Genomic DNA, 10,675 nt, shown 5'->3' on the forward strand with positions numbered 1-10,675 from the left:
CTGTGGGCGCGCCGACACTCTGGAATGAACTGCCTTCGGAGTTGCGGACGGCCCCTGATCTTCGGTCCTTCCACCGTGACCTGAAGACATGGATATTCCAACAAGCGGGCCTGGACTGACTATGGTTTTAAATTTGGCTTTTATTGGGTTAAATTGTCATTTATTTATTACATCCATTGTTTAATTCTTTTTTAAATTTTTTACTTTATGTTTTTTAATTTTTTATTGTTGTGAGCCGCCCTGAGTGCTTGGGGAGAAGGGCGGCATATAAATTTAATAAAATCTAAATCTAAATCTAAATCTAAACTAAAAGGTCTTCCAGGAGGGAAAATAAGCAAAATAAGCATTTTTTTCACCAGTAGATTCATCAATAGCCAATAGAATTAGAAAATTACAGAATAACAGAGTTGGAAGGGTCCTTGGAGATCTTCTAGTCCAACCCCCTGCTCAAGCAGGAAACACTATACTACTCCAAACAAATGGCTATCCAATCTCCTCTTTAAAATCTCCAGTGCTGGAACACTTCTGAAGGCAAGTTGTTCCACTGTCAGGAAATTTCTCCTTATTTCTAGCAAATAGTAATATGGTTGGCAAAGATTAATTTCATTGTAGACAAATAGTTTAATCTAGATGTTCCCCATTTAACTCATGCTGGAAAAGAAAATTGGTCTAGACCAATTTTTCTTTTCAAATAAAATAATTCTCATGCTGAATTACCGCAAGATAAGAAGTGTTGCAAATTAAGAGTGGAGTGATTTATTTAGAGTCTATTGTCACAGCCATCCAACAGCCAAGTAGTAACTCATTTCCTTGGAACCAACTTGTCAAGGAAAATGTAGGATTTTGCATTGATTTTTGTGTGAGACAGTTGAGGAGAAATAAGGAGGGAAATTGTATGAATTCAGGGCTACATCCTCTCTCATGTATGTAGAAAAGTAAACGTAACTTGGATTTTTTTTACCACCCGGAGACATTGATCTTTTTTACACTGTGATTGTTGACATTATCAAGCCTGATACTTCTATCAATAATCTGTGCAGTGCCTCCTTCACCTGATTGTTCCTCAGGCAGTAGATCAAGGGGTTAAGAAAAGGTATGATGGCAACATAGAAGAGTGTTATTGTCTTATTAATCTTTAAATGGCTTTCTCCAGCTGGAATTAGGTACATTGCACCTACTGTGCTGTAGAAAAGGGTCACCACTAAAAGATGCACAGATATAGTGTTGAAGCCCTTCCTAGAATTCCCTTTACTGCAGGATTTCATCAAGGTGTAAATCACAATGCCATAGGATAGCATAACAAATATAACATTGCTTAAAAATAGAATGTTCATAATAATTTGACAAATCAAAGGAGCTTTTCCAAGTGGTGGACAAGCCAAGGACAGAAGGGGAATGAGGTCACACAAAAAATGATCGATAATGTTAGGTCCACAGAAGGATAACTTAGAGAGGAAAACAACAGGCGTGATATAGCCCAGGAAACCAAGGATCCAACAAGTAGCTACCAGAATATAACAAGAATGTGGGGACATGATGATCTGGTAATGCAGTGGGTGGCAGATGGCTAAGTATCGATCTAAAGCCATGGCTGAGAGGAAGAAGAATTCAGTGGTACCAAGAGAGAACAAGAGGTAGAACTGGAGGAAGCAAGCATGGAAAGAGATAACCTGGTTATGGGTCGCAAGGTCAAAAAGCATGCGAGGAATTGTGGTGGTCACATAACACATCTCCAGCCAGGAAAAGTTGCTCAACAGGATATACATGGGAACCTGACCCAGATGGTTATCTCGACAGACCAGGGTTATAATGGTGCTGTTTTCAACCAATGTTAAAACATAAAGGATAATCAAGAAAACAAGTAGCAAGAGGCGTTTCTGCTGATCCATTCCAAATCCCAGCAAAATGAATTTCTGGACTGCAGTCCCATTGGTCAGCTCCATCTGGAATCATATAATAAAAACACTATCTCATAAAAATGCTTCTAAAAAAATTAAAAGATTTATATGTTGTTGTTCAGTTGCTAAATAAGGTTCATTTCTTCATCAACCCATGGATCACAGCAAGCCAGGCTTCCCTGTTCTCCACTGTCCCCTTGAGTCTGGCCAAATGCACACCCACTGCATTGATGATGCTATCTAACCATCTTACCCTCTGTCATCCTCTTCTCCTTTGTCTTCCATCTTTCCCAACATCAGCTTCTTCTCCAGTGAGTCCTCTCTTCTCATTTGGTGGCCAAAATATTTGAGCTTCAAAAGTTTTATCTAGTCATTATAGCCATACCTTGGGCTGCGATGTAATTATTTTATATATCATAAACCTAACTCAATGTTATGCCTCACATTGACAATTAAAATAATGAGGTTAGATACTCATAACAAAGTCCATTGAAGAATAGAACAGTACCATGGTGCTTGATATCTGCAGAACAAGAAACATGCTTTATGCTTTATTTATTTTATTTATGTAATTTTATAACCTTCCTTCTTTTTTTTGAATGTGCTATTAACTGTCATAACAAACTGGGTAGCTAGGTGTTGTTTGACACTTTGTGTCAATACAACAAATGGGAAAGCTATGAAAATCTCTTCGGCTCTTGACATATGATGGGAATGTGCCAAAGACATTAAAGATTTAAGTGGAAATGTCACCCACATTATAGTTCATTTATCTCTTCTTCCTACCCAACAGTTCTCATAAATAGAATTTCAAGTTTCATACCTTAGCAGAGTAAAAATATTGTTCTCTACGACAGTAAGCTCATTACAAACATTGGTTGCTGTATATTATTGGTACTTGTCTAGAAGACTGATGCAGAATAAAATCATACTGTGAGATTGATAGTAGAAAGGCTCCTTATGTATGTGTAATAAGTAAGAGCTGAAATATTGTAGAAAGATTCTCCCAGATGACCTTTATCATTATCTGGAAATGGAACTTGGGAATATGCAAGGCCAATTTGCAATGAAATAACATAATCTTGGGAGAAAGAATTCTATTTATACCAACCTTACCTCAAACCTATCTTTTGAAGAAAATATCTAAGGAAGTTTTAATAGCAGAGTTGGAAGGGACCTTGGAGGTCTTCTAGTCCAGGGGTCCCCAATCCCCGGTCTGTAGACCTGTCCCAGTTTGCAGCATGCCAGAAACTGGGCCACACAAACAAGCGAAGCCCCATCCGCGGGATGCAGGCAATACATGAAATCACACCCCCTCTGGTCCATGGAAAAACCTCTCTCCACGGAACCAGTCCCTGGTGCCCAAAAGGTTGGGGGCCACTGTTCTAGTCCAACCCTTTGTTCAAGCAGGAGACCCTATACCATTCTAGACAAGTGGCTGTCCAGTCTCTTCTTAAGAAACTCCAGTGTTTGAGCACCCACAACTTCTGAAGGCAAGCTGTTTCACTGGTTAATTGTTCCCACTGTTAGGATATTTCGCCTTAGTTCTAGGTTGGCTGTGTCCTTGATTAGTATCCATCCATTGCTTCATGTCCTGCCTTCTGGTACTTTGAAAATAGGTTGACCTCTTCTTCTTTGTGGGAGCCCCTTAGACATTGGAACACTGCTATTATATCATCCTTAGTCCTTCTTTTCGTTTAACAGGACATAGCCAATTCCTACAACCGTTCTTTGTATGTTTTAGCTTCCAGTCCCCTAATCATCTTTTCCTACTTCATTAACTATTCATCATTCTCCACTATATATTCAGGGAGGTATAAGGAGATTGCCATTTGTCTCTATATTATTCTGCAAAGCGCAGCTTGATTTTTCCTGCATGACCCCTGTTCACACATTTTGCTGCTGAAATGTACAGCAAAAGGTATACGCACACATACAGAGAGACAGAGGACCTTTGGAACTAAGGATGAGTAAGAAATTTTGATTAGAAACGCCATTGGAACCTCTTTGCAAACCTGCCAGTAAAAAATTGCAAAACGGATATACTAGATATCCTGAAATTCAAAAGATTTGTCACCCATCACTTCCAGTAGGGATTGCTTACTGGGTTTAATGGAAATGCGATTTTATGAACCAAAAAATGCAAAGTAAAAGTATAAGAGGTCCACAACTGATCAGTAAAGGCTTTCTCTATAATTCATGAGATCTGGTGCTATATAATCAATTATATTGGGCACAAATTCCATTCTGAATATCGCCAACAGATATTTGCCTTGCAATGAATATAATTGCATCCTAGATCTAAATATATGAGCTTTCCAGACTTTTCTTATCCTTGTAGTAGTTATGGGCATTGTTTCATCTGTTTATCCTACCCTTTGTACTCTCTTTTTTTCATGGTTCAGGGAGAACACCAATAGAAGTGAATATTTTAATTCCAGGGTTGAATTGTGGAGTGCTTTATGTTCTCTGAACTTGATGGCTTTCTTGCAGATATTTCATTACCCAGCTAGGATGACGGTTAGGGTTAGAAGAATTTAGGATTTGTTCTCTGTTTATATAGTATTGGTTTGCACGGTCAGTGTTAGTGGAAGTGTTCTTAGTAGTTCCTTGATTAGGCTGTTGTTTGTTTGATTTTTTTGTCTGAGTTGGTAGTTGATTGTTGCTATTAACTTTATGTTGTTATTAATAAAATAATGTAAGTAAAATTAAGCATTAAGTCCCTGACACTATGTTTAATGACCTTTCGAAGTTACAGTGTCACTGAAAAAAGTGACATATGACTATTTTTCACACTTACGAACTGTTGCAGCATTCCCGTGATTTCATGATGAAAATGTAGAAGCTTGGCAACTGGCATGAACTTATGACAGTTCCATTGTCTCAGCATCGTATGATCACTTTGTGACCTTCTGACAAGCAAAGTCAATGGGGAAGTTAGTAACTGTGTTACTAACTTAACAATTGCAGTGATTCACTTAACAACTGTGGCAAGAAAGGTTGTAAAATGGGGCAAAACTCAGTTAACAACTGTTTCATTTTGCAACATAAATTTTGGCTCCATTGAGATTGTAAGTCGAGGACTCCTTCTAATATAATGGTTTAAACTGAGTACAAATGTCCACTCACCCATAAATGAATTTGAAATCAGGATCTGCAAAGCTTATAAAACTATGCCATTGACATACATAATAATTCATAAAAAATGTTTTTGCAATGTATGAGCAGAGTACCTCTGTTATTTTTGAAAGCACAATAGAATTTTTCAGGATTCTGTATAAGTCCGCAGAAAAAAATATGTCTGCCCTTTAAGAAGGTAACATACTCAAGGGTAATATACGGTATCTCCTAAATCAGGAAAAATTTATTTTATGACTTACTGTTCAAATTTCCACCTGTTATAAATATTTAGGAATAACCACTGACAAACTAAGTAGTAAAAGTCATAGCAATAGTATGCAAAACAAGAAAAGAATGACAGGGATTGGCTATTAATACAACTTGCTGAGAATACGCAGGAGAATGTGAAATATCTGGCAATAGAATATGTGAGCATGGGAAATGCATGTGTGGATTTTATAAACATAATACTAATGTACCTTTAGAGCTGTTTGTTACAATTGAGTTTAAGTGTGATCCCCCAGTTGAATTGGCTGTCAGATCTGCCTCAACTTAAATAGAAATGATCCTTGGCTCCATTTTTTGACAAAGGTATAGTTTATTAGAGATCAAGTAGTGCAGTAGTGCAAAGCCAGAACTGAGAATCCACTCCAAAATTCCTATTCTACTTTTCCCTCCCTCATTGTCCACCACAGTGTAACCAATCAGACTCAGGCAAGATGTTTTCATAATGGTCAGTCTAAGCCCTGTTTGGTAAGTGAAGTACTAATACCACTTTACAATGCCTTGCTAAGGCCACACCTGGAATACTGCATCCAGTTTTGGTCACCATGATGTAAAAAAGATGTCGAGACTCTAGAAAGGGTACAGAGAAGAGCAACAAAGATGATTGGGGGACTGGAAGCTAAAGCATATAGGGAACGGTTGCTGGAATTGGGTATGTGTAGTTTAACGAAGAGAAGGGTGAGGGGTGACATGATAGCAGTGTTCCAATATCTCAGGGGCTGCCCCAAAGAAGAGGGAGCCAAGCTATTCTCCAAAGTACCTGAAAGCAGGACAAGAAGCAACGGATGGAAACTAGTCAAGGAGAGAAGCAACCTAGAACTAAGGAGAAACTTCCTGACAGTTAGAACAATTAACCAGTGGAACAACCTGCCTCCAGAAGTGGTGAATGCTCCAACACCAGAAGTTTTTAAGAAGAGACTGGACAGCCATTTGTCTGAAATGGTATAGGGTTTCCTGCCTGAGCAGGGGATTGGACTAGATGACCTCCAAGGTCCCTTCCAACTTCTTCTTCTTCTTCTTCTTCTTCTTCTTCTTCTTCTTCTTCTTCTTCTTCTTCTTCTTCTTCTTCTTCTTCTTCTTCTTCTTCTTCTTCTTCTTCTTATTATTATTATTATTATTATTATTATTATTATTATTATTCTTATTCTTATTCTTATTCTTATTATTATTATTATTATTATTATTATTATTATTATTATTATTATTATTATTATTATTATTATTATTATTATTATTATTATTATTATTATTATTATTATTATTATGTGGCTCCGTCCTTCTTCCAACTGGGTGACCTTGAGGCAGTGTCTCAAGGAAATACAGCACTTACTTTCATTTTCCCCAAGCCTCTTCCCCCTTCATTCCCCATCCCCACAGTTCGTAGCAACCTGTCACCACATGGCAGCAAAGCACAAGCAAGCATAAAAGTGGCAACTGACACTGGAAGAAAGTTATACCAGCATAAAGCTTGCTCATCCCATCCTGCCAAAGGAATGGTGTTGATAAATGCTGCTGACCGTATTTATAATGTACAAGGTGTCTTTGGGGCAGAGGCAGGTGGATTCCTGTAGTTTTGCTTTTCTCCCTCACTTCTTCCATCCCTCCCACCGCACCCACCAAGCCAAACCACCCTTCGCATGAAAAATAGCTAAATAGCTACCAACTTTCCAAAGGCAATAAAATAATCAAGGATCAAATATGCAAGCATCATAAATCAGAACAAGGTACAGAGAAAATTAGTTAAAAGGCTTCCCAGAGCTTTAGAGTTTAATGAAAATACCATTCTCTTCGATTTGAAAGAAAAGATTAAAAAGCCTTTCAATGGGAAAACTTGGTTTGTTTGTTTGTTTGTTTGATCTATGGGCCACCCATCTCATCTAGAGGCGATAATATCCAATATCCACTGTTTTCTGTGGGAATTAAGTGTCAGAAGCATCAGCAAATGCTTTCAAAGTAAAGATGAAATATAATCTGTAATCATACGGTATTGTTTTTGGTAACAGGACAAAACAGGTTTGATACATTAGTTGATCTTGATTCTTGAATGCTAATGTTTGTTCTGTTATTGTTTCATATTGTTTTTTTAAGTAACCTTTAAACACACCTTTCTAGCTTCTGGAAGAAAACCCAGTGCTTTTCAAATATTATAATTAAACTTTAGAGCAACCTTTTTTCAAAGTGTCATGCATCTATATGATGCAGATAAATATTGGAACAATCCATCTTCTTTGCTGGACATTAGCAAAGATATAGTAGAGCTCTATAGTTTCTGGCAATTTGTAGAAAAATATGGCAACTGATTGTTAAATGGACATACAGTAACTGTTCACATTCATGAATTTATGTTTTCTTTCAAGCTAATCTGATAGACATCTGAGATAATAACAAATGTATCTTTATATAAGAGCAATTCTCATATATGATTCTAGATGGAGTTGACCAATGGGACTGGAGTCCAGGAATTCATTTTGCTGGGATTTGGAATGGATCAGGAGAAACAATTCCTGCTCTTTGCTTTCTTGATTATCCTTTATGTGCTCACTTTGGTGGAAAATAGCACCATCATCACTGTGGTCCATATAGATGGTCAGTTGAGCCAACTCCCCATGTACATCTTGCTGAGCAATTTTTCTTGGCTGGAGATCTGCTATGTAACCACCAGTATTCCTCGCTTGCTTTTCGATTTGGCAACCCAAAACCAGGTCATCTCCTTCCATGCCTGCTTCTTCCAATTTTATATTTTCTTCTCACTTGGCAACACTGAATTTTCCTTCCTCTCAGCCATGGCCTTAGATCGCTATTTAGCCATCTGTCATCCCTTGCATTATCCCAATATTGTGTCCCCAAATTTCTGCTATAGATTGATAGTTGGATGTTGGTTGGTTGGCTTTTTAGGATTCCTTCTCCCAGTTGTTTTGATCTCCAAATTGTCCTTTTGTGGAGACAACAGCATTGACCACTTTGTCTGTGATCCTGTGCCAATTCTTTCCTTAGCTTGTCCTCCTCTTGGGAAAGCTCCACTAGTCATGCAAATTAGCATGCAAACTATGTTTTTAGTCAGTTTCTTCTTTGTGATATTCTCCTACGGTAATGTGATCTACACTTTGATGAAATCCTTCAGCAAAAGTGGGTGCAGAAAGGGCTTCTCTACCATCTCTATGCATCTCTTGGTGGTGACACTTTTTTACGGTACTGTAGGAGCAATGTATATAATTCCACATGGTGAAAGCCACCCAAACATTAGTAAGGCGACTACAGTCTTCTATACTGCTGTCACACCATTTCTCAATCCCTTGATTTACTGTCTGAGGAATGACAAGGTGAAAGAGACACTGAGCAAGTTGCTCAGAAGAATGATAAGATTTCTGCTGAAAAAGATCACAGTGGAAATCCAGTAAACCTGACTGGGGAAAAAATCCAAATTCTTCTTAATTCATTTAGGGAAAAGAAAGGGTCTGATTGGTCTGAAAGTATAAAAGATCTAAGACTCATGGACTCTCTGAACATGTGATACAGAGAAGAAAATGCAAATTGTCCCGATTGTCTCATTGGTTCAAAATATGTGACTTTCCTAATAGTGTCCATGGAGATTTTCAGTCATCCAGGTCATGATTGTCTCAAAGATGCTTTTTTCAAGAGGCAACTGGACTTTCTTTATTTTTCCTTGAAGAAATTTCACTTCTCACCCAAGAAGCTTCTTCAGTCCTTTCCTAATAGATGGTGTTAAAGCTGGATCAGAAACACCTTAATCAATTCTGGATGGCAATACTTAAGGTAAAAGTAAAGGTTCCCCCGCACATGCGTGCTAGTCGTTTCCGACTCTAGGGGCCAGTGCTCATCTCCGTTTCAAAGCCGAAGAGCCAGCGCTTGTCCGAGAACGTCTCCGTGGTCATGTGGTCGGCATGACTAGACGCCAAAGGCGCACGAAACGCTGTTACCTTCCCACCGTAGTGGTCCCTATTTGTCTACTTGCATTTTTACGTGCTTTCGAACTGCTAGGTTGGCAGAAGCTGGGACAAGTAACAGGCACTCACTCTGTTACGCGGCACTCGGGATTCGACCCGCCAAACTGCCGACCTTCTGATCGACAAGCTCAGCGTCCTAACCCACTGAATCACCACGTCCCTTATTTCACCAAGGAAGAAATGGATAAAGTAGACGAGACTGCATGAAGAATACCTTCCATTATTCTGGATGCAGTGTGTAAAATTGAATTGAATACCTGGGCAGAAATATTTCTTTGCTTAAAAAAAGGAGAAATGATTATCTGTTTTATTATGATATTTTGACTAATTCTCCTAGACTTGGAAAATATGCTCCTTTGTTTTACTGTGAGCATAAAAAAAATCTCTATGGTACATTTATTCTTGGCTACTTGAAATCTACTTGCAAATATAGCAATTTCTCTTTGTGTGTGAGAGAGAGAGGGCTGGGGGAGACTAATGGTAATAGGAATGCTGGGATTGAAATAGCTTCTTTCCCATTCCACAATAACCATGGTTTTCTCTATTGGCAAATTACTGTAATATGGTTTTCTCCTTGAGTTATTATTATACCAATATCATATTTAAAAAGCATTTCTCATCAACAGGGCTTTTTTGTCATAGAACGCCCAGAACAGAGTTCTGGCACCTTTTTTGGATGGAACCTTGTAGTATAGGCAAGGCAGGTTGTATGACGTGTGAGTTCCAGCACCTTTTTCTTTTACAAAAAAAAGCACTGCTCATCGACATATTTTTCTGGCTTCCACCATTGACTCAGAGATATGTTGCAGAAAACATTTGAGCCCATCCTTCCTTCACCCACAGAAAAACTGCATTGCTCTAAAGATTTTCTAAATTACTTTCCCTTCCACGATCCCCCTGCAAAATCTTAACACAGCCTGAGTACAAAGTCTCCTGTCCATCCAGGATCCCTTGCAAAATCCTAACATAGCTCCCAACCCAGCATTTTTGCTAAGAGCCTGAGGCAGTCTCACCAATAGACCTACTGAAATCAAAGTGTAATGTATTGTACTCAAGTCAGATCCTGTTGTTTTGTTACGTGACCTCTCTGCATTGCTGGCAGTAGAAGCTTAGAAATAATATACTAAATCCTCCATCCTTTTCTATCCTCCCACAATATCCACCATCAGAGCCTCGTGCTCCAGGCAAAAGAGCAGAGCAAATGCATGGAAAGTCTCTTCTCTTCAAAAACATTCCCTTTCCACACCTCAGTAGGATTTAACCCATCTTTTCCCCTTGGGAAGATTCTGCCCAAGGACTTCATCATAATTCAGGAAGGACAATTTCCTTCTGAGTGCCTGACATGGTCCTTTCCCTGCAGGACCAATCAGGTAAAGAGTATCTATGGAGCTTCTCAATCATCCAGGT

At 38.6% G+C, this 10,675-nt stretch overlaps 2 protein-coding genes across 2 annotated transcripts; one reads left to right on the top strand and one right to left on the bottom strand.

Annotated features, from left to right (window-relative positions):
- Positions 1-983: 983 nt before the first annotated feature.
- Positions 984-1,943, bottom strand: LOC308678628 (olfactory receptor 11H6-like; the record flags this gene model as incomplete). Its single annotated transcript, XM_081345856.1, has 1 exon — positions 984-1,943. The coding sequence occupies one exon, from the start codon at positions 1,941-1,943 to the stop codon at positions 984-986; it is 960 nt and encodes a 319-aa protein (XP_081201982.1).
- A 5,789-nt stretch (positions 1,944-7,732) lies between these two features.
- LOC308678629 (olfactory receptor 11G2-like) lies at positions 7,733-8,701 on the top strand (the record flags this gene model as incomplete). The annotated part of the gene is made up of 1 exon (XM_081345857.1): positions 7,733-8,701. The coding sequence occupies one exon, from the start codon at positions 7,733-7,735 to the stop codon at positions 8,699-8,701; it is 969 nt and encodes a 322-aa protein (XP_081201983.1).
- Positions 8,702-10,675: the final 1,974 nt, after the last annotated feature.

This window comes from Vipera berus, assembly GCF_964194415.1.
Source record: "Vipera berus genome assembly, chromosome: Z".
In the NCBI taxonomy this organism is placed as follows: domain Eukaryota; kingdom Metazoa; phylum Chordata; class Lepidosauria; order Squamata; family Viperidae; genus Vipera; species Vipera berus.